General features: G+C 31.0%; 1 protein-coding gene and 1 long non-coding RNA gene across 3 annotated transcripts in view; one reads left to right on the top strand and one right to left on the bottom strand.

Moving 5' to 3' along the window:
* LOC118200288 (small ribosomal subunit protein mS39) overlaps positions 1-24,968 on the top strand; it is a 90,323-nt gene that overhangs the window by 58,582 nt on the left and 6,773 nt on the right. The window contains exons 18-23 of the mRNA XM_085821074.1: positions 3,719-3,797; positions 9,103-9,193; positions 13,719-13,804; positions 19,990-20,072; positions 22,628-22,696; positions 24,674-24,727. Coding sequence (XP_085677200.1) covers positions 3,719-3,797; positions 9,103-9,193; positions 13,719-13,804; positions 19,990-20,072; positions 22,628-22,696; positions 24,674-24,727 — 462 coding nt within the window. The remainder of the gene's footprint in view (positions 1-3,718; positions 3,798-9,102; positions 9,194-13,718; positions 13,805-19,989; positions 20,073-22,627; positions 22,697-24,673; positions 24,728-24,968) is intronic.
* LOC146996580 (uncharacterized) overlaps positions 23,499-24,968 on the bottom strand; it is a 192,948-nt gene continuing 191,478 nt past the window's right edge. Inside the window, exons 3-4 of one of the 2 annotated variants that reach the window (XR_015042247.1) lie at positions 24,268-24,460; positions 23,499-23,967 (exon numbers count right to left, since the gene is read on the bottom strand). This is a non-coding gene — a long non-coding RNA (uncharacterized LOC146996580). The remainder of the gene's footprint in view (positions 23,968-24,267; positions 24,461-24,968) is intronic. The other variant, XR_015042246.1, reaches the window with a different exon arrangement.

The following is a 24,968-nucleotide window of genomic DNA, read 5'->3' as shown; positions in this document are numbered from 1 at the left end:
GCATTCTTGCATATCTACACATGTCTTTACAGCACTGCTTTTGGTCATCAGACAAAACTTTTGACAGAACCTTCGTACAAATCTTCCTCATGTGTCATTCTTCACATCAAACAGCTTCCCTCTTTAAGTTAACCAACTCTGTCACTGCATGAACACTTAATCTTTGGTCACCTAGATTATCGCAAGAACTTTTGCAATGTTTTGGTGAGTAATCTCTGACCTTGGGTATCAAGAGTATTCATCACTTTCCACACTGCCCCTTCCCTTCAAAAACCGTTTATGCCGTTCAGACACACATGTCCAAGATGAAGTTTCATCTTCATAAGCCTTAGTTAACTTTTGAAATGTTTCTGTGGCTGATTTTTTAAGTTTAACAAGAAACTTGATGTCGACTCACTGTTCAGATTTTACATTTTCTGGCAGAATGCAGTTGCATTCCTGGTGCAGTACTTTCGGCATGACTGGTTGAGTCAAAACTGACAACAGGGATAGAGGAGGGGTGTAAGATTACGTTAAGTAGTTGTTACCTACTCTAATCCTTTTTCAAGTTATGCACTTAGTCTCTTTTTTTCTGTGTCTGTGTTTGTGTTGTCTCACTTTGTATATGTATAGTTTCTGTTTTAAAATGTACAATTCTAATGCATAGCATTAACAAATTTTAAACTTCTTTTAAGTTTATTACAAGTTTTTAATAGTTTTAATGCAGTTCTCTTAAATATTAACATTTCTTAGAATTAGTTTGCAATAGTTTTACATTTCGTAAGGTTAAGAAAATTGAATATTAATTTAATAATTCCTGCACTTGAGCTGCAGAGAACTGAAAATTATTAAGATTATCCTATCCTAGGAAAAATTATTTAGATTATTAATGTTGCCTTATGCCTACTGGTAGTGAAAAGTTAAATTATTGTTAAAATAATAAAGCAGGATTTTTTTTTCTTAAAAAGATAATTAAAGTTTGAGAAAATATTAATGAGAGAAACAAATAAAAACTTTTATCATCCTCTGTTTAATGCTTCAAACAGAATTCTTTTAGTATTTAAAACAGATGATTAATGAATGCTGAACGCACATTTTATTTAGCAGTTTTAAACAATTTATTAGCTGTGATTTGAGTCACATAATGGCAGGAACAATGAAGCGTGTGTTCAGCACTCATTAATCATCCTGTTTTAGTGTTTTAGATACTAACCCCTTGAAAAGTTCAGTTTAAAGCATTAAGCAGAGGATTGTTAATCGTTTTTATTGTTTTTCCCATTAATATTTTTCCAAACTTTACTTACCCATTAAAGAAAAAAATTTTCCAGCCTTATTTATCTAATAATATAACTTTTCACTACTAATTAACATGAGACAATATCAATACCCTAACAATACTCTTTTTCTAGGGTGGAATAATTTTTTTCAATCATTTTTAAAATTTTCTTATAATAGTTTATCATTCATTTGCAGAAAAGAAAAAAAATAGATTGCTTCATATATAGTATAAAATACAACATACTTTATCGATAATAAAATTTATCACAAAGCGTATATTTTATGTACCTGAAAGAGGAAAAAAGAGATGTTATCATTTTATAAATAATGTAAAAATATAATAATTTTTTTATACAATTAATATAGAATTATTATGTAAATAAATAATTGATATAAAAATTTATTTTACATAAAATTGTTATGTGTTACATGTGAAAAGTTTAATAATTTTTATGTTAACAGAATTCCATTAATTACCAAAGCAGTAAAACATTTGTTTTCAATGATGAAATGAGAAAAATGTGTCAACTGGATTTGAACGTACAACTTGATGGCCAAACACAAAATTTAGCACTTCAGTAAATGTGCTAAGCAATCAAGCTAACTAGACATAATCTGTAAATTGAAAAATAAAAAACAATAGGAAACCAAAAGTATGATCAAATTCAAACAGATGATAAATTAGGCTTTTTTTTTTTTTTTTTTATCAGATTTCTCAGAATATAACAATATAGTAATCCCCTTATATAAGGATAAACATAATCGTAAATTTAGTTAATGCTAACAAATGAGGTAAAAAGTTACATCACTATGTAGCTTACAATAACAAATCACTTGTATCATTGTTAAGAAATATTTTTATTGAAAAAAATCAGAAATAAATATCTCATCATAAATTTTGTTAAAATAATAAGAAAAGTTCTACACAATTTGGGGCATATGTTATTCAATAAGCTAAACACTGATTCAGTACCCATCATTGCTTTTCGGATATGTGATTACCATATGCATTGGCTGTCACCAAAAATGTATCCCCACCATGGACAGTGTTCATGCCTCCTGCTACAGACATCACAGACATATATCTGGTGTAGAGGCAATATGCTTCTCAGTGTAAATGAACTAGCATAGGTATTGCAGACATCCAGAAATACTTGTTTGGAAATATGTCTCCTCGTCCTTTATTATCAGACTGTCATTTGAGATGACGTAGAAGTCTGTGCCTTTATTTAATTATTCCTGCCTAAACCATCAATCCTTACCTCAGTTTTATGATCTTTGGGGCACAAAACTGGAAACTTTACTGAACTACATTTCTTTTTATATGAAGATATAAAGATATTCTGACCTTATACAGAATATTGACTTGTCTATGAGCAGAATATGATGCCACTTTCTTTTCCTTACTGCATTTTCACCCTTCCATTTCCTCATTATTGTACAATATCTTGAGCTTAAGGGAACCTAAACTTCAAGTTTACATTCCTACAAATCATACTCATAAAGGGAATTTTATACATTTATGTTGATAAGTTTAAACCTATAGTTCAGAATAGCTCTTTGCAGATAAATGGCATTTTTTGCTCTTATTTTGATGGGCTGTTGGTGGGCAGAAATTGAACCACAGCTTCTGTTGGGGCAAATGGGTGACCTTACCTGGCCTTCTTCAAACATCCCCAGCATTTGTATATCGGTTCCAATAATCAGAAAATGTGCTTTCAGACATACCAGACAAAATAATTATTTGCCAGTGAAATTCATCAGTTTTCAGGTGACTAGTCGTTAATTCTTATAAATCATGACATTCAGACATCGCTTGAATTCTTTCTATGAAAGGAATGGCAATAAACCTAATATTGCAGACACAGAATTCAGTCTACTGTCATACTGTTGAATTTTATCATTTGTGATGCTGTTTTGAATAAGAAATCTTCTATTTTTGATGTCTTTGGAGCACTACATTCATAGTCAGCAGATTTTTATTAGATTTTACACATTAGATGAGCATAAAACTGGAAAAACAGAATGAACATTTAATTTTTTGAGCAGTATATATTTATCTTTTTGTTGTACTTAGAAATGTGACTTTTTTTTTTTTTTTTTTTTTTTTTTTTTTTTTCGTGATCTTGAGTTTTATGAAGTGCACAAGTGTCTTCTATCTCATTTGCCCAGTTTCACACCTTTTGATTTTTTTTTTTTTTCTTGTAGGAATATTTGAATCATTGTATTTATTAAAATAAGTTTTCTCTTTCAAAAGGTATATATATAGTAGTATTAGAAACAATACAGAATGATGGTGAAATATTGTGAAGGACTTTTGATACTGTTTTATGTTTTTCATATGAACTGTGGAATGCCATATATGTTATCTGCCATCTATGCACATTAAATTATTTCATATTATTGATGTTATTGATCATTTGTACATATATATTATTGATCATATGTCTGTTTTTCTCAGCAAATGCTTCTTCAGACTTTTGTCTGAGACTGAAGATATGGATAAAGTCATGGAAGTATATGAAAAATATGTTCCAAATGTAAGTGAGGAATTAAGCTATAGTCATTTATTAAATGATTATATACATAATTAATATGACATTTTAAATGTTATTGCATTTGTAATGCTTATTTATCTATATTCCTCTGTATACAGTGAAACAGTATCTGTTAAATGAAGGTCTGTCTAAAAAGTATCTAAACCTTAAATTCTCCCATACAATAATGATGCTAGATTGGTTTAATTTATTTGGTAACAGCAAAGCCTTAAAGGCAATCTGCCTAAAGGAAGGGATATCTTCATGAGGATTTTCTAAGGGAAACTGGCTTGTATACATGGCCAGTTCACTTGTTTACATGGCCAGTTGGAAACTGACTTGTATACATGTATTCCCCATGTTTCCCCATGTACACATTACACATGGGAAAAACCACAAAAATGCACATGCAGCTTGCCCATATGCAGAACCTCGGACTGAAATACTAGTGTTCAGCTACCTTACCTCTTGGCCGCTGGTGGGCCATAGTGATGTTACTACAGCACAAGTCTGCATAGTGGATAGAGACAGCTTAATGTGCTACTTGAATTTTTTCTCCACATTCGACTGTACTAGTCACTGCCTGCTTGCTACCAAGTGAGGAACTGTTATACATATTTGTCAGATTTTTTATTTATCTCAAGATAACTGAATGAGTAAAGATACTGCATCAAATTTGTCAAAATTGGTGATTCTGAAAGCAAAACAATTGTGAGATTCAGCTGGCCTTTGGAGATGATGCTATGAAAGTAACACAAATTCAGAACTGGTTCAAACAATTAAAAAATACTCATATATCAATTAAGAGTGACCAGCATTCTGGGAGGCCACAAACTGTTAGGAATGCTGTAGGGAGGGCGAAAAATCTAAAGAGAGGTCACCATTTTGCTGTTTGAGAGATTGCCAAAAAGGTTGAAATCAGTAAAAATTCCACACATGATATTTTATGCTGATCTGAATATATGCAGAATAGCTGCAAAATTTGTGCCCAAGCTGCTTTTGACAGAACAGAAAAAACTTTATTTTGAGGCTGCACTGGATTTACTGGACACTACCGCAGTGATTTTGAATTTCTGAACACTGTGATAACTAAAAATAAGTCATGAGTGTACGGATACATCCTGGAAGGAAAAGCACAGTCATCACAGTGGAAGCATCCTAAGTCCCCAAGCCAAGAAAAAGTGCAAGAGCGAGGCCACAGTAATGGTGATTTTTCACGGTCAAAGGTCGGATACTTTTTAGATAGCCCTCATTATACAGACTGGTCAATATTTGTAATACATGTGATGTATATAAAATTTTTTTATTAATTATGTTAAGTAATAAACTGAATTTAATCCATAATACAAGGAGTGATCAAATGAAAAAGTATGAAACGACACAGTGGTTACAAGTGTAAACTTTATTCAAAATATACACCATAGGCCTGAGCACAATGATTCCACTGATGAACAAGCCGCAGGGTTCCTTGTTCCCAGAATTCCTGTGGCCATGACGAGACCCAGTCCTTCACAGCGTTCTTGAGTACATCGTCCGAATTGAAGTGCTTCCCTTTCAGGTGTTTCTTCAATGGAATCGCAGGGCGGCATTTCTGGACTGTAGGGCAGATGGTCCAACATCTCCCACTTAAACTTGGCCAGTTCCATGTGTGGACGCGACTTATCATGGAGCAGAACCACACCCTCCGTGAGCAGCCCAGTCTTTTGTTCTTGATGGACCTGCATAGGCGTCGGAGTGTCTCACAGTACACATCAGAGTTTTTCTGTGCTCGAGGAATTCTACAAGTAGCGGACCTTAAATTTCGAAAAAGACGGTGAGCAACACCTTGTTTGCTGAAGGCACGGCTTTTAACTTTTTAGGGGGAGGTGACGATGCATGCTGTCCCACTTTGTCTCTGGCTCGTAGTGATGGCACCAGGTCTCGTCGCCTGTGATGATTCACTCCAGGAAAGCGGAGTCGTCCTGATACCTAAACCAGGGTTTGTAGCGGTCCTTATAAGTGCTTATAAGTCCTTATATTTGAAAATAAAATATAAAGGCCCTTATAGGTGCTTACTTTTTCTTTAAAGCCCTTATTTTTTTGTTTTTAGTGCTTTTTTTTTTTTTTTTTAATGAACGCACTATTTTTTCTCGTACCAAAGCCGAAACTAAACAAACAACTTTTCTTCCTAATATGGAATGTCAGATGGTGAGTCACACTCCCAGAAATAGCTTTTCCCCCCTTTCTCTGCATTAACATAACCTTTGGTGTGCACGAAGAGTACAGACAGATGCGGGTCGTTCTATTGGTCAAAGAATTGCGAAAGCAGTAGAAAATTCCGCTACATTCGGCATTCTTTTTCCTCCCACCCAAATACTACATACGTTTGAATTTCTATCAAGATCTTAAAAATTTGCATTCTCGTTCTGCTTGGTCAGTTCATATTCGTGTTTATTATGATCGTTATGCATGTATGAATGTTTATAATAACATAGTTGCAGTAACTGCTGAAGTATAGTAAACTTCCAAAAATGGTTGTGTTTTAACACAGATTAGCTTTCTAAGGAATAATATTCGGAATGGCTTAAATAAAGGGAAAGTAATCGAATAGTCAAAATAATTTCATTTTTTTGGCCAATACATTATACAGTACAAAGGTTGGGAGGTCTCCCCTTTCTCCGCAAAATCTTGAATATTGAAACTATTATAGTTCGCTGCAAAACAAGCAATGGACCTTTTTTTGGGGGGGGTGACTTTTTAATCTGGATTGAATAGGACTAAAAGTTCTGCGGTCTACCAACCCATGTGAAGAATGATTTTTTTCCAGAAATTTAACGCCGTCTGTTGAAAATTAGAATGAAAAACAACAGTTATTTAGTTCTTTATTCTCCCAATACCGGCAGTTGCTGATTCCGTTTGCGTAATATCACATAGGGAAGAATTACCGTGCACGTATTGCGCAATAACGTTTGTGGTATTTTGCAGAGATAATTAATTTTGATGTTCAGTTCGAGATTTGTTTATGAACACTTAAAAGAATTTTACTGTGCTTGCTAAGCAGAATATTTTTTAGTTCCGTTGGTTTATTTTTATGTGATGCACATATTGAAATGTCAAAAGCATTTATTTAGCAGAAAAATCTAAAGAGCAGCTACAGTCTACCCCCGTTCGCTCCTTTAAGTTACGCTCGACTGTCCGAATATTCGCCAATTTCCAAGTATGCGAGTTAGTTAAGCTTTTACTGTTAAACATGACTGCATGAAGCAAATTTCTGTCTTCTGATTTCAGAAATGTTCCTCTTTTTTACTTAAATTACTTTGCTTGCAATATCTGTTAAGAGAAAACTGATATACAATGAAAATTTAGAAAATGTTCAGAATTTAGATTTAAATTATTTAAAAATCAATATTAGTGGAAAAATAAATTGTATTTATTATTAGTTTCCAAGCGAATACAATAAATATGCCTTATTATTATTTATTTTCTCTATTTTGAACGAAATTTCATCATTAAATCTTGTAATATAGTTTAGTTCTTCATAGTTTTTTTCTCTCAATGTAAACTAGTTCTGTAAATTGAACTATTATTTAAAATTAAAAACAAAACAAAAAAAAAGTAATTATTTTCCATGATAGAGGTAATGCTTATTCTCTCTTAATAAGTACTTCATTTCTCATATTTTAAATTACAAGTCTAATTTTTAAGGATATGCAGTTGTGTATGATGTAATTAGACAGGTGCTTATTTTTTTTTCTTAAAATGTGCTTGAAAAGCGCTTATAGGTGCTTATTTATTATTAAAATGTGGCTGTGAACCCTGGAAACAGATGTTGCAGTGCTAGCCCTATACGTGTTTCCTTTTGCTGGTCACTGAGTTGCTTCGGAACCCAAGTGGCACACACCTTCCGATATTGCAACCTGTTGTGAACAATTGTCCATACGGTTCCATAGCTGACATCCACCTTCACCGCCAACATTCACAATGTGACTCGCCGATCGCTTCTCACTAGGTCGTCCACTTTGTCGATGAGATCGCTTGTGATGACAATGTTTACCTGGCCTGGTTTTAGGTCATCACCCACACTCTCACGGCCTGCACGAAAACGGGCACTCCATTTTCTGACAGACTTGTCAGAGACACATTTCTCACCTTCCACTGTCAGAAATCGCATAACACCTCTCTGCTCCTCAGTCGTCGAATTTGCAATGTGAATTCCAACCTGTTCTCATATGGACTACCGCATCATTTGGACGCCCTTTTTGATAAGAGCCTCTGCTCTCTCCTGCACATGCGGGCGCCCGCACATGCTCCAATCCCAGTCATCCCAAGATGTCTCGCTATGTTCTCTCATGGCGGAATATGCAAATATTTAACTGTTACGTTTTTACGTCGTTTCGTACCTTTTCATTTGATCACCCCTTGTAATTAAAAGAGAATTTTTGCCTATGTATTTAATTAAAATTTAAGTAACTATTGAAAATATTGTATGTTTTATTGTCAGGACACATGAATTTGAGAATTGTTTAATTTATCTGTCTGTGGCTTTGAGTTAACTAACAAATTAAAATATGTTTTAGCAAACTCCAGCAAATATTATATGCACATGTAACTGGAAACTCAAAATTAAGCATGCATGTTCATCAATTAAAACTAATTTAGTCATTTCTAAAATATAAATGAAAAGAATATATCTTGTTTTAATACCATTAATTCTAATTTGCGGTGCAAGATATTTGTATCTGAAAATGTAATGGACGGTATCTTTTGTTATATTTATATGTAAAATTATGAGATTTATTCAGTAATTCTCTATTTAAATATTTGTTTTAAGCAATATAGCCGCATGGAAACTATAGTCGCCATGGAACTTTTAAGACTATCAGTTTACAAGCTGTCATAATTTACTTGAAATTTTTGGTCACTAAGATCTTTATTTATGGAAAAAATACATGGGAACTTGAAAAGTATAATACCATTTTGAACTAAAACTTAATCTAGTACAAAATAAAAAATACATTTGAAAAGCCACAGGGTGAATGCTCAGTAGTGTAACTGTAAATATAGAAAAAGGAATTCTAATGGCAGAGCCCATCATTCATCCAATTGCCTTTTTATTTATTTATTGAATTCCTGCAAAGTTACTGTGTGCAATAATATGTTTAAGCAATTTTTTTTTTTTTTTTTTTTATGAAAAGAGAATTATTATAAACTGAAAGCTGATGTATGTATGTCACATATGATACTTTGTTTGCATACTTTTCCCCCCATATATGTGTAATCATTAAATAAATACAGTTTATGACAAACATGTAACAATTGTGTTCTTTAGACTTACACTCCCGAGCCAAGTGTAACTTTCAGCTTGCTTCAAGCCATTCACTTCTCTGGTGCTTACAAGTATTTACCTCGTCTTGCTTCAGGTATGTCTGCTTTGTTATTTTTATTCCAGTAAATTAAAAATTTTTTAAAGGATTTGAAGTTATATTTAAATGCAGATGACAATTAGTACTATTTATGTAAATGATTTTGGTTGATTCTGCTGAAGTAGGCAGACTGATAATCAGAAAATAAAAATATTGGCTTTGGTATTTGGCTATATTTAGTACTTGGCTATATTTCTGATAGAAAAGAATAAAACTAAAAAAGCAGTGGTTTAATAAAGAAATTTTGAAAAAGGCACCTTGAGGTATATGAATTATATACCCCCTTGTTATATAGAAAAGTTGAAATTTCATTATGTCTGCTTATGAAAAAAATGTTACAAATAGCTGACTACAAAGATGATAAACTATCATACTGAAATAGTTCACAATTTACAGAAACCTCAAGAAGCTGCTAGTATCTGCACAAAGATAATGAATTTGCCCCCCTTTTTTTTTGCTTATGTTGCTGGTAGTGTAGATTTAAAAAAAAAAAAAAAAATTGAATACTGTTTCTCTAGAGCAAATAATTGGAGAGTCAAAGTGTTGTGATATTTAATATTGAGTAATGGAAAAAATATTTGGATTGATATCTGTAATCATTTCTGTGAAAAAGAGATTTTTAACAGCAGCAAACCTGGGCCTTTTTTTTAAGATGATACCAAACTAATCATTTAAATTTAAAAACAAAAAGTGTACTAAAAATTGTCAAGAATATAAATCAATCTGATATATGTGAATGAAATTGTTTGTAACAGATTTTGGAAATGTGAAACCTCAAAAGGCATCCTTAAAAAATACTTAAAAAATTTGAAAAGTCTTTCCTGTAAAGCAGGTCAACCTTTTTATACCTAATGCCCACTTTTTTATCTCTGTTAAAAGGGAAATTTTCTAACTGCCCACTAGTTCTACAGTAATGGTGATTTACAAAGAAGGGATGTAATTTAACTTTACAAAATTTATATAGCAAGTTAAAGCATATAATAAAAATTACTTACCAAGCACTTTATGTTGGATTTTTGCCAAGTTTCAGAGAATAAATCTTTATAAAACAACTTACTATAGTTACATCTTTTTTATTTATACTATGCATACATAGAAATTACATTAGTTAATTGAATTGTTAGTGGTATTCCTGAGGCTGATGCTGATAAACTAAATACTGCATATCCAGTTCAATTTTTATGAGAAACAAATGAAAGTATCCCCTTTTGGAAATATTCAAGTGGTTTCTTTTGTTGGTCCTAATATGATTAACAGCAATAATCCTAATTGCACAAGATATGAGGTAGGAAAAAGTATCAATAAACTGAATACCATTTTCCACATAAATGAATATAAGACCAGCATTTTTACTTCCTTGTATGAAGTAAAAAGGAAGTATTGTAATCGTGAAAAGTTTCAGGCAGCATATTTCAACGAAAATATCCATTATGACCGCTTTCGAATGCTTTTTAACGATGTTTTTGTGTGATATCTGTATGTAAGGACAGAATAAAAGACTCTTTTCCTCCAAAAAAATTATAAAATTGCTTTAAAATGAATTCTGAAGAGAATTTTTCGTGGTGTCTGTACGTACGTATCTCGCATAACTCAAAAACGAGTAGCCTTAGAACATTGAAATTTTGTATATAGGACTACTATAATATGTAGATGTGCACCTCGTATTTTGGTTGAAATCGGCCGCGCCAAATGTATATAAATATATATATATATATATATATATATATATATATCCATTTTGTTACCCGGCTCAGTGATCTCAGTTTCTTTACTCTTACATGTTTGTAAATTGTACATTTTTTGCTTTAAAAATGATTGAATTATGTTATTTTCATCTTCCGGTTAAGATTTTTATTCCTTTAGTAAATCTGTATGCAATATTTTTAGAATTATCAACAATTTTAAAGTTGTTTAAGTGCCGCTAAGCCTAATAATTTTTTTGATGGCGGCCGTTGCTTGTTTACATTTGAAATAGCAGAGTAGTGGATTTGTTGCCAATCTAGAGAAACGTAGCTTCACAACAACAAAAATAGCGCCTTCATTTATTATTGTGAATTAAATCATGCTTAATCTTTCTGGAATTTTTGTGAGGAAATAAGTGTTTAAGATTTACTTCGTAATTTTTAATACAAATATTTTGAGTTTTTATGTATTTTTGCCTTGTCGCGAAGTGAGAACTGAATTAATTCAATGAGAAATACTCAATCGTCTGTGAAAAACTGTTTCTTTTTTGTTTTGTTTGCTTAATTTCTTTTATACATCATTCTAGCTTTATTATAGTATTTGAATAGAACATGGGGCAACGATTAGATAATTCTTTAAATGATATGAATTTTGTGTATTCTGAGTTATAATATGAACGAAATATAATACTATTAAGTGAACCTAGCGTCAGAGTGTTGCTATGGTAAACAACTAGAGTGAATTTTAAAGAACGCATTTATTCTATTGTGGTTTATGCGCTGTCGGCGAAGTAGTTTTAATTGAATCCAGTAAGTTCTAACGAAATGCAAGAAAAAATATGTATAATTTAATATTCCATACAAGGAAGTCATGTGGTGTACACATCAGATTTTTTTATTTTGCCATCAGAATTTCACCACTGTTGAATTTATGTTAACTTTCTTCATTTTATCTAATTTCTAACAGTTCTTCTTGGCAAGTTCCATTAGCCTCTTCAATATTTGCAATAAAAAGATTTTTCATCAAGTCTTATATCTTCAATTGCAAAAGAACCTCAAATCTTTTTCCATGTCCATTTTAAGTTCACTGAGGTGTCTACTGAATCTCTGAATATCCTCTGGAGTTACATCATCTTTTATAGATGATAATTGATGAAAATAATGAAATTCTGTCTTGAATACATGATGATGAAGTATTTCAAGATTGTCAATAAATAGTAGCAACCTATAAGAGTTTTCTTAGCTCCTTGAAGGTACAAACTGACATTGTCAAATCTCTTGAAAATATCTGGCGAGTAAAAAACATCATTCTTTACAGTTTTTAACTGTTGACACAGATTGTTCTCATTATTACTTTAAAGAAATTGTTTGATACTATAATATATATCTACAAATCTAGCTAAAGATGTAGCCTTTGATAGCCACCAAACTTATATGTGCGAAAATAGCTTAATAAAATCTTCATTATTGCCCTGGTAAAGCTCGCAAAACATTCTATTATTCTTTGCATTGGATATGATCTTGTTTACGGCCCAAATTATCATAGTTAATGATGAATGGAAACTTGTACTTAGATGTTGTCTGTGCACTGCACAATGAATACATAAAACATTTGGCATTTCTTGCTACAAATAAGCAACAAATCCATCATAATGACCCATCACTGACGGCCCTCCATCACTAGCACGTGCAACAATATTATTCAAAGGAATATTATTTTTATGAAGTATGTTCTCATAGTATTAAATATTGATAATCCTTTTGTTTCTGTGATATGATTTATTGTGAATAGCATTTCTTCTCATAATATATTGTTTTCATAAAAATAGCATACATATGCATCACTAAACCATCATTATCTGCAATGATAGATTAGTCCAATTGCAAGGAAATGAAGAGTTTTGGATAAAGTCTGTTTTCAACATTAACTGCCATTTCATCAGTTCATGGCTTTACTGTGATCAGTTTGTTACTTTACTTTCGCTTAGGGGCAATGTTTTTAAAATTTGAGGAATGTCCTGATCCATTGCTGTGAGATAAATTCTTTCATAGAGGGTATTATTACAGTTTCTCCACTTTTACCACTTTTTGCAATTAATTTTGAAACGTGTTAAGTGGTAATTAATCCACCTTCATTCATTGTATGTTGTTTCTTAATTGATATAATGATAGTTGAAAGATTTTGAAATGTTTTGTATATTTCCTGATAATATTTGGTGGGCTTGTCCTTGTTATTTGGATGCTTTGTAGAAAGATGTAAAAGTATTTGAATTATTATTTATACATTTCTTGGGTGGTGTAGTTATGATGACTTTTTTTGTTTTATCCCATTTTGGGAGATCATCCAATGACTTGCCCACCCATCAAATTTATCGAGTGAGAAATATTGAATGCCTTTCCATATAGTGAAATAAAATGCTTGTAAAGTTCATCATAAAAGGCTTTAATTGTAGTATACTGTATACATATGGAAAACACAATTAAATCAAACTTTTAAGTTTGTCAAATGAAACAATTAGAGATGTTATGCTACATAAAGAGAATGGGCTGAACTTTTAATATATGGCTACTAATAATCAAAGAAAGGACTCATTAAAATTGTGGCTGTGTTTACTTTTATTTCGTATCAATGAAAGCTTTATTTTTATTTATTTATTATTTTTTACGTTTAGAATCTCAAATTGTAATAGTACTACTATTTTAAAATTTCAATAATGACTCCAATATGGTAAAACTTTTAATGATGCACAAAAAATGGTTTCCCACATCTGAAACAGTACTGTTATCTGAGATTGTATATATTCTATATAATGATGTGAAATTTTTTACTCTGTTGTTAGATGTATTGGTTTTTGAACAAAGTGACAGAGAAAATATTCTGAATTTACTGACAGAAGCAGCTGCTATAATGAAGCATGAAGACCAGGTCTGTGTCAACAGTATTTATTTTTAGTTATCCTGAACTAGTAAAATGAAGTTCAACAGTATTTTATCTGAACAAAAAATAGCAATTAATTAAAAAGTATTTGGTGTATATGTTACATGGTGGCCTAACTTATATGCGTACATGATAATGCACAGTCATACATTGAAATATACCTCTCAGAACTTCGCTGGGGTCATAATAATTGGGTAATAAAGTTGCAATGAACTCTGGTTTAATCCATCTTGAATGTATGTGGGACATGCGTAGCAAGTAGCTCCAATACATTTTCTTATGTGTACTGATATAAGTTATGATTCACAATCAAATTTGATCTTTTTCAGAAAATTTGGTTACTGTTTCTAACAAGTGGACCTGTAATGCTACCTTTTAATGTGATGGATAGAAAATGAGTTATTTCAATAATAATATAATGCCACCTCATATGTTGCAATTTGATGCAATGAAAAGTTTGTCAGTTACTCTGTTTTGCACATTTATGAAATCTTGGATCTTTAATCATTTGTAGAACTAGTCTGCAAAATGTATTTTCTATATGCAACCTCCTGTAAGAACTAAAATTAGGGAAAAAATTAAAACTGGGACCAAAATTAAACAAGTCATTATATATTTGATGTCTGTATAAACGTATATCAGCAAAAAAGGAAATTTGTGTTGAAGCATGAAATGAGTACCTTATGCTAGAATTTATTCAATTACCTTAAATATTCTGTATACAGTGAAACCTCCTTACAACAATATTTTAGGGACCAAATAAATATATTGTTGTAGAGAGGCATATTGTTATATCAAGGGCCAACATATTTTGAGCATTTAATAAGAGTTTTTTTTTATTATTATTAGTTTAAAGTGCATAACATACTACTTTTAAGTCTATATTTAGAAGAAATTAATTTGTAAAATACTAATAATAGTGGTTTAAATACTAAAAAAATAAATAAATAAGATAAATTCAGAAAATAAGCACAGAAATATTCACATACCTGAAAACACTTTTTATTGAAAATAATCCAATATTTTTGTTTGTTTATTGATTTTTTTAACTGTTAAGTTCACCAATACTGTATGCATTGAGTCTAGTACACGAAAATGTTCTTCATTTGTCGACGGAAGCTTGAAAAAATGTCCGTAGAGAATTCACAGATTGAAGAGCTTCCTGGGATGACAATAAGGACTGCGATGGACCTGTATTATCATCATCATCAATATCATCATCATCTTCATCATTCTTTCCTATCTCATCATTAATTTCAGAGAGAATATCTTCATCAGTAACTCCTGCGAAAACCATAAGATCATCATCTGCTGTTAAATAGTCTTCTATACTAATTCCAAACTTTTTATCGCTTGTTTCCTCAAGTTGGGATGTGGATTTTTTGATGTGCAAAACACATTCTTGATCATCTGAGAGATCATGGTCTATGGAATTTTCATCATTATCAGATTTTTTATCTTCCATAACACAAAGACCGGCCTTTTTCCAGCAATTCCGAATGGTTTTTTCTGTTACTTCCCACCAACTTCCAGTAATATTGTCACACGCTTCCTTAACATTTACAGCTTTGAAAGGGTCTTCTACTTTATTTTCAAAGTTTACAAGTATGGAGTCCACCAACCGTTTTCTGTAATATCCTTTGAAGCACTTAATTATGGCCATATCAAGAGGCTGTAAAATTGAAGTGCAATTGGCAGGGAAAAAAGCGATTTCGATATTTTGTAGCTTTGGAAATGACGTGTGAGCACCCCAGTTATCTATCAACAAAGCGATTTTTTTCTTTCTCTTCTTCATTTCATTGTCTAACTTCTGTAACCATTCGGAAAAAAATTTAGACGTCATCCAAGCCTTCTTATTTGCTTTATACTCCACGGGAAGACTTTTCACATTCTTAAAACACCTTGGCTTCAGTGATTTACCAATGACGAGAGGTTGTATTCTATGTGTTCCTGTGCTATTTGTACACAAAAGAACAGTCAGTCTCTGCTTTGATTTCTTCCCTCCATAACACTTTTCACCCTTGAATGCCAATGTTCGATCGGGTAGGAGCTGGAAAAACAGCCCAGCTTCATCTGCATTATAAATGTCTTCTGGAGCATACTTTTCTAAGATTTCTTTCATCTTGTTTTGCCGCCATTCATTTGCGTCGTTTATCAGGGCTGATTTTTTCTCTCCATGAACTTCTTGGAAAGTTATTCCATGACGATCTCGAAAACACATTAATCAACCATTGCTAGCTTTGAAAGTTTCGTTCCCTAGCATTGCTGCAAATTTCCGTGCTTTTGCACATAATAAAAATCCCATTTATTGGGACATTTGTTGCTCTCATCTCTTGAAACCATTTTAAAACAGCAACATCAATGTTTTCATTTGTCGCAACTTTCAATCGTTTTCGCTCTGGGTTAATTTCATTTGAGGTTACAGCATCTTCGATTTGCTTTCTCTTCTTTAGGAACGTTGCAACTGTAGATTGCGATAATCCATGTTTCTTAGCCACATCAATCTGCTTCATTCCCTCATCAATATCATTGATAACGTTCAGTTTATCTCGAAAAGATAGTTGCTTTCGCCCTGCCATCTTAGGGAACAATATCGCGTGAAAGAAAGAAAAGTTTAAACCAAATGTTTCGCGTAGAACTCAAAATCATTAAAGACTACAAAACAACCTTTGAACTCACTTTTCAGTACGTCACTTAACAACACCCCGCCTCCATCTCCCCCTGTTCCTCTAACAAAGGGCACTTGTTCTGTGACAAGGTGACCAGACAGGTCTAGATGTCCTTAAACCTTATCAGAATTCCAAAGCTTACTGAGAAATGAGACTAGGCATACATTTACACTTCTCCCCCCCCTCACCCACTCCAATTCCCAAAAGGGTGGTCTTCATCTGTTTTGAAATCTGAACAATAGCTATTTATTCAGGGATAAGTTGAATATCCACAATGAGTCTTAATAGATGGAAAAAATAACACACGAAAACGAAAAAAAAGCATTTGAAAATCAAAATATTATTATAAAGGGAGAAAATAATACTGAAATTTAGATTGAAAAAATCGTTTTACAGAGGTTTATTGTTCTAGAGAATATAGCAATATTGAGGGGAGATTAACATTAGTTTATATGCAAAATCACCGGGACCACAAAACATATTGTAGTAGAGGGAGTTATTGTTGTATCGGGTATCGTTGTAGCGAGAGTTTACTGTATTGGAGATTTTGTACCAACAGATTTTAGTACACTAGGCAAATTTCAAAACTATATCCCTGAATATTTTGTTTAGGATTCAACATTTATATTTTAATTTTACATTCTGTCATTTTTATTTGATGTAAGTGTCTCACTCATCCCAATCCATGTCTGTGATATTGGATAGAATTTGCCACATTGTCTTGAGCTCGAAATCATTTCTTTGCTTTGACTTTATGATTCCATGTTTTAATTTCAAGTATAATCTTGTATATTCATGTCTTTTTTTTTTTTTTCAATGCATAAATCCTTCTAATACACACACGTGCACACACACACATATATATAATTTGTTTACTGAAGAAATATTGATTATATTATCTCTTAATATAAATTTAGTAAAATGTATCTAAATGAAGTAATCCAGATGTATGAAAATTTAATCCCGAAAATATTTTTAAATGAACTTTGGGGATAAAAAATGGATTACCTACAAAAGCATCGTACGGAAAAGGGCATATTGTAAGCTCGGAAAACATAGCCCTTCCACCTCTAAACCGAATTTGACGAATAAGAGAATGTTGTGTATATGGTGGGACATTCAAGGACCAATACATTATGAGTTTTTAAAACCGAAGACAGCACTCCAAGAAAAAGGCTGGTGATGTTTAATAGGAAGGACATCATGTTGCGTCATGGTAATGTCAGTCCATGCTGCTTTGGGGACTCATAAAAAATTTGCAGAACGAAGCTGTCACATCCATCATATTTCCTGGACTTGGCACTCTCCAACTATCACTTGTTTTTGTCCTTACAAAATATTTTGAAGGGCGAAAAAATTCAAAAATGAAGAAGATACTGGTTCAATTTTTCACATTGAAAGATACAACATTTTTCAAAAATGGGATATACAAATTGCCCTCATGCTGGCAAGAAGTCATTAATAATAATGCCAATTATATTATTTAATAAAGTTTATTGACAGTAAGAGAAATTTGTATTTTGTGTTATTCCAAAAATGGACAGAACTTTCCGGTAGGCCAAATATAATTATGTGTGTGTATATATATATATATATGTAAAATATATGTATCAAACTTGTATGTGGTTTCACATTATCAGAATAGAATGCATTCCAATACAATTAATGAGCTCTGGAAGTTTCTGGAACTTGGATTCATTGAAACTATCCAGTTGGCGACAGCACACATTTAAACTAACTTTGTTGGCTCATTGGTAGGAACTTGAAAACAAGACCACATTCAAGTTTGATTAATGGCAAAAATTACTGAAATCTGGATGAAAAGTGTTGCTGTGTGTATCATATTCACCTGACCTTATGCCCTCAGACCTTTGCTTGTTTCACTGTCTTCAAAATTTCTTTTGTGGTTATAACACTCAATTCAGATGAGGCTGTAAATCAGCACCTTGCTCAGATTTTTGCTGATAAAGCTAGGTCATTTTGTAAATGAGGAATTACGAAGTTCATTAAAAGAAAGTAAAAAGTTATCAAACAAAACAGGTAATATACTATTGACTGCTCATTGTTCTTTATATAAATAAATTATTACTTTTGAAGAACATAGAAAAAATGCATCATGACCTTTCAGACAACCCAGTAAGTACATGCAATTCTTTAAAATAACAGAAATCTTGAATTAAATCTGAAAATTCTAAAATGATGAGGCAACTCATTAAAAAAGAAACTGATTTTATAAAAAGAGAGAAAAACAAATTAGTGATGAAGCAGAGACTAGTAAGTAGATTGATTTGTTTATTGAAATAAATAAATTTAAAAAAGATGCTAAAGAGAAAGAAACAGATCCAAAGTAGGTAAAATAGCTGAAAAAGTTTCAAACTAAAAAGACGACTATTTTTTTATTTGTTGTTGCTACAAAACGTAAATGTTTTGCTGCTTTTAATGTAGAAGTATACTTATATCATTTTAGAGTCAATATTATAAATTATAACTGCTGTAAAATGTTCTTAATGCTTGTAATGGATTTTTTTTTTTTTTTTTTTTTTTTTTTTTTTTAGAAATTAAAAAGAAAATCATAGTAAAAAAATTTTTTTTAAATGGGTTTAGAGGGTTACATTTAGTAACTGTGTAAATGCATTATGACTGTGTCTAACTACATAATTTAATTATTTGTGACTAACTGCTCACACTTAGAAGTTATCTCTACATGTTGAGTTATTGGGTTTCCTTAATTTTTATTGGGAATGCAAGAAACAGCCTATCAATGGTTTATTGGAACTTTATATTTGTAGAGACATTAGGTTAATTTGAAGCAGGGGAGATGAAAAATGAACAACAACTTTGCCATTAATCCAACCACGGACCTCTGGAATACGTGTCCATCCTGCAGACCATCACACCAAAAGGCAGGAGAAATTCCTTATATATTAAATACTGTATATTAACTATACAACTCCAACAAATCTGCATGAAGCTTGGACACTTAACTAGATCACATAAAGTGCAGCTAACATAAAATTTGCATAAACCTATGGAGTGACATAAAATTTGCATAAACCTATGGAGTGAGCAAGTTCATGATGAAATGAGGTATAAAAGAGAGAATCAGTATAAAGCTATTAGTAAAATTTATGTAAAATGCCACTAATCTTCTTTAAAATATGTGAAACTATAATAAGCATAAAATATAAATGTTTCAAGAAATTTTATAATTTAATGCTGATTACTTGAAAAAAATTATGAAGTTAATTTTATGCTTGAATTTGTTTTATAATCAAGTTGAATATCAAATTTTGTTTAACAATAATGCATCCTTCTTATAGATTTATTTTATTCTTACAATTTATAAAATTGAAGTTTGGATGTAGATAATTACTTTAGTTTATTCAGTTCCTATTTCCTTGATGGGTGCTGATTTTTTTTCATTGGTTGTCTTTGAAAGTACTTAATTTCCATATGCAGATGTATGAACTCTGATTTAAGGAATTTATGCATTCTCATTTTCAGATTCAGACACAATTGATTGAAATGATTTGGCTAATAGTAGAAAAAATCAATTCCAGATCAGCAAATAGGCGGATATTTTTTAAGTAAGTAAAATTATCTGTTATTTGACACATAAATACGGTATCTGCCAATTTCATTATTTTCTTTTACAAAAGAAGTTCTAATAATTTATCATATTTTGGTAAATTTTTGTTTTTATCAGATATTTGTGTCTAAAATAACTCATCCTTAGCTTACTGACTTATATGTAACTGATTGAATTTAATAATCCGAAACTTATTGGTTTCATGAACATAATCTAATTCATGAATATGTAATATAATCTGACTTTTTTTTTTTTTTTTTTAATTGCAAAAAACTCTTGGAAGCAAATATTCCTTGAAAAATTTTATTGAGGTGTTGTGGAAGACTGTTGTTTGGTCTGATAGCAAGAATACTAATACTAAGATTGCAGCATGCTGAGTTTTCTGTAGATGCTCATAATGCCAAGTGAAAACCTTGTTGATATTTGGTCCATGTTGCCACTCGGCTTAATGAATCAGTAGTCAAAGTTCATGGAACAGAATAGGGTGCATTCGAGTTTTTCCAACACTTCTTCCTTGAACTGTATGAAGCAAAGATCAAAGCAGAAATCTTGTGTAAGAGTCGTGGATATAAAAGTCCATGAAGTTAAGGACTTTCCCGAGAAAATTTGATTGAAAAAGAAGGCAAGTTTTGTTAATGCAGTTTACGATATCTTGTATAGTCATGAGGTCAAAAATTTAAATTCTGAAAGTATTTGTACATTCCTGATAAAATATAAATGCATATTCAGATGAGCATTTCCTCCAGGGCAAGATTCTAAATATTATTTTCAGGGATAATATGATGAGGGGACTACATTTGGACAATAGTATGAAAAAATAATTTATGATATAAATTGTGAAGAAATTTCCAGAAAATGTTTTTCATTCACTTCTAGAAATAGTGTTTCATTACAATTTTTGTTTCCTGTTTGCAATTCCTGGTGCATAATAGTGATTATTAATATTGAAGTTGAACCAAAAGTCAATAAACTTTTAAAAAATTTGTATTCTAGTAAATCTCGTAATGCAATTATCACAAAAGTGAATGAAATTACGTATAGGTAAATTCTTTGGTTACTATTATACCCACTAGATAGCATTATACCTTGGAATTCTGAAAATATAGCTCTACTTAAAAAAATATCTGTCTGAAATCAGCATTACATTAACTTGTAATGAAATAGATTTTTTCTTAACCTGGAAGAAAACCAGGAATTATATTACAAGGTATTCATTCTGGATGAAACATTATTCTATATTACTTTTACTATAAATAAATTATGCTTTTGAAAGAAATGAAGTAATAAGTCATTTCTTTTCAACTTGAATTACCATTCAAATATCTTGGCCTCAAAACTTGTATTTCATGCTACAGCCATGAATGTATAGAGATTGATCAAAATTGCTGGTAATATTAAAAGAGGCAGTCATATCTATTTTTTTAATTTGCATGATATTCATCTGGAACTTTTATATAAATTGGCCTACATACTACTTGACAACTGTGTTATGATATTAAGAAAAAATATGTGCACCTGCAGTTAAAAATTATTTTATTTAAATGCTCATATCTCATTGAACAAGTGCTTCCCCCCCCTCCTAAATTTCAGTATAATGTTTCTTTTGAGCATTGTCTTATTTTGCCGTAAGTTTCATTAAATTTACTTGGAAACTCTGTATGTTATAAGTAAAAGAACCTGCAGAAAAAAATTGCAATTTTTAAAGGAAACCTTTACGTCTTTATTAATATACAAGTTATTTTTAGGAAAAGGTATGAACATTTCACATAAAGTATTTCATGAAAGATACATATCATTTTCTGATTTTTATGAACAGAAGGATTAAAAAATACTTTTTTTGTTATTGATCCCCTAAAATTTTTTTTATCCCTAAATGCATTCATAACTGAATGTTTCTTGGAAAATAAGAGTTCCAGCATGTATTTACATGGCTGCAAATACAAAGCAGTTCGTGAAGCATTTCGATAGGAATTCAAAAATGTCTAACATCTAAAATGATCTGTGACATGTGGCTGTATAATATAGCTAATGCATATGAATAAATGGTGGAGCATGAATTTTAAAAGGATGTGGGAGGGGCTGAAAAAGTAAGGTAATATATGTAGCATCGTGTAGTTGAAAGAAAATTGTGTAAAAATAATTTATTAAAAATTTTCATTTAGACTTTTACATAAAAACTCGGGAATTATGTAAATAAATAGTAAATAATTGAATGTGTGCTCAAATTAATAAAAATCCATTGAGAATAAAGGATAATCTGGGTTTCTGATGCATTTCTGTGTTACTGTAAATTTTTACCATGCTTCTGTATTTTTCTTTTGAAATAGTATTGTCTGTCATTTCTGAGACTAAAATATGGTTCTGTGTAAAATACACTGGTGCAAAATTGTTATGAACATATGCATAAAAAGTATAATTCTTTCTGAATAATAGTTTATTTATTTTTAAATCGTCATATTCTTAAATGATTATCACATGCAAAGTATTAAAACTAAGTTTTGTGTTACTTTAAAATGTTAAAGCTTCACATACTAATTTAAAAATTTATTGTAGCTGGTCTGGCATTATACTTGGAAATATTTTGAAAACATTTTTGAATGGAAAAGACTTTGAAAAATCATGGTAAGTGTTCTAAATATTTATGGTGAGGAAGGTAAGGAAAAAGTAAAAGTGTTATTATTGTAATATATTCCTTCAACTTTTTTCATAATTGTTTTTTAAGGAGATCATAAATATTTTCAGTTATGATTCTGATCTTCTAAAAAGCATAAAGGTATATTATGTATTAATAATAGTTCAATAATCCAGTAAGTTCGATAATAGTTCAAAAATAAGTTCAATTATCCAGAAAGTTAAATATATTTTATTAGAATTAAGGTGCTATCTAAATGGTGTTTGCATCCTATTAATATTATTGAGTTCAAAATTTAAGTTCTGTTAATAACAGTTTATTCCTATAGACTGTGTTATGGAAATGTTCCAATTACATTTTTGTAACCTTTTGATCATGGGATAACTAGATGTAAATGCAAACAAGTTTCTTATTGAAACTTGTAGTTAAATTGTTATAATAAATTACTTAACTAGCTTAATGAAAGTCATACAAAATGCACTGCTTATTTTTCATCAAATTTTGTCTCGGTTAGAAGAAAACTAAAATGTTATTGCTCTTTGTAAATGAAACATTGTCCATTTCTGAGAACATGTGTATAGATCAGGTAATTTATTTTTTTTTTATTGTTAAAATTAAAGAGTTCAATTCATAGTATGTGAAGATATTCAAGAAACCTAATAAATTAATAAAAGCAATATTTCAGAAAATTTTATGTGAAAACATCTATTTTATCTGCTAAGTTTTGTATCATAGCTATGCACGCATTTCAAAATAGGGTTTTTAATACCACATATGTAGTGTTTTCTTAGCTTGAAAATACGAACTCCAACATTGTAGATATACACATTTATTTTTAGATGATAAATACAGTTAGGGTTAATTAAAAAAATGCACATCATGAGTATACATATGTCGATGTTTTACAAGAAGTTGAGTATTCTTTGCACTATTAAATTACAGATGAAAATGAAATATTTTAAAGCTGTCTGCTTAAACCCTAGATCTTATGGTTTCCTCAAGCATCAGCATCTTTCTGCTCCAATACTCTCTCTATCCCAGCAGGAGACATTTCCTGTGCTCCAAGGATTCAATGATGGATCCATCTGTTGATGAAGAAAGGAACATGCTCCCACATATATCAAATATTTTGTTTCTAGTGTCATTATGATATATTTGGTTTATATCATTTACCTATTCTTTTTATAAATTTCTAGCTGTTTTTCCACTCTTAGTTGTAGGGTTAAGCCAATGCTACATTATTCCACAGACCTTTATATTTCTGAAAATTAAAAGCAAGAAGAATTCTATTAGTAAAAACTATTTTGAATATATATAAATATAATTCATATGTTAACTATGTTTGTTAAAATTATTGATTCATTTTGGTTTTTAAAAATAATGATATGGATATTATTTTCTGTGATGCAGATTGATTTCACTGAGTGCATCAAATCTTTATTAATTTTGAAGTGGTGAAAATTAATTTAATAATTATAACAAAGATAAATTTGCGTATTGGGAAACATTAGAAACAGATATGTAACAGAAGTTTTTAGATTCCTTAAACTAATTTACTCACTAGTGACGGAGCGGTAAAGTTGCTGAACACTGGTAGTTCAGTCTGAGACTCCAATCCCACAAACGGGTTGGCTGCATGGGCATTTTCATGGTTTTTCCCATGTGCAGTGTGTATAAGAGCCATTTTCCTTTAGAAATTCCTCCATGAAGGCATCTCTCCTCTTAGACAGATAGCCCTCAAGGCTTTGCCATAACTAAATAAACCAAACCAAACCTTAAACTAATGAAAATGTTTTATTTCCAAGCAAAATAAAATTTCTGGTAACTGTAAACTAGTTCTAACAATTTTCATTATTCTTGATTTAGTTTTAATAATGATTAGCCTTATATTATTTTTGAGGGAAAAAATTTAAATGATGAGAATTATAGTAGCATTTTCTTAAGACTGCTTTAATGTATATTTCCAGGTTCATTATTAAACAGTTAAAAGAAGAGGAGCAGAATATTATTGGCTATTCCGAGTAAGTGTTATTTTAGGCTAAACATTTAAAGAAATATATATGGTGATTTTCTTTTACATATATTATGCAATACAGTATAAAACAATTATTGTGAATAATTTATTTAAAATCACCCCTTTTTCCCCCTAAGTTTCAGCTTTAAAAATTTTGATTTTTTGTTATATTTTAGTACTTACTAAGTAGCATTTGTAAATTATTGTATCATTTGTGTAGTGTTGGTTTTATAGTTCTTATAAACATT

The sequence above is a fragment of the Stegodyphus dumicola genome, chromosome 7 (assembly GCF_044657685.1).
Source record: "Stegodyphus dumicola isolate Sdum_Otavi_A_Nest chromosome 7, ASM4465768v1".
NCBI classification, from domain to species: Eukaryota; Metazoa; Arthropoda; class Arachnida; order Araneae; family Eresidae; genus Stegodyphus; species Stegodyphus dumicola.
This window is presented reverse-complemented; position numbering and strand designations above follow the sequence as displayed.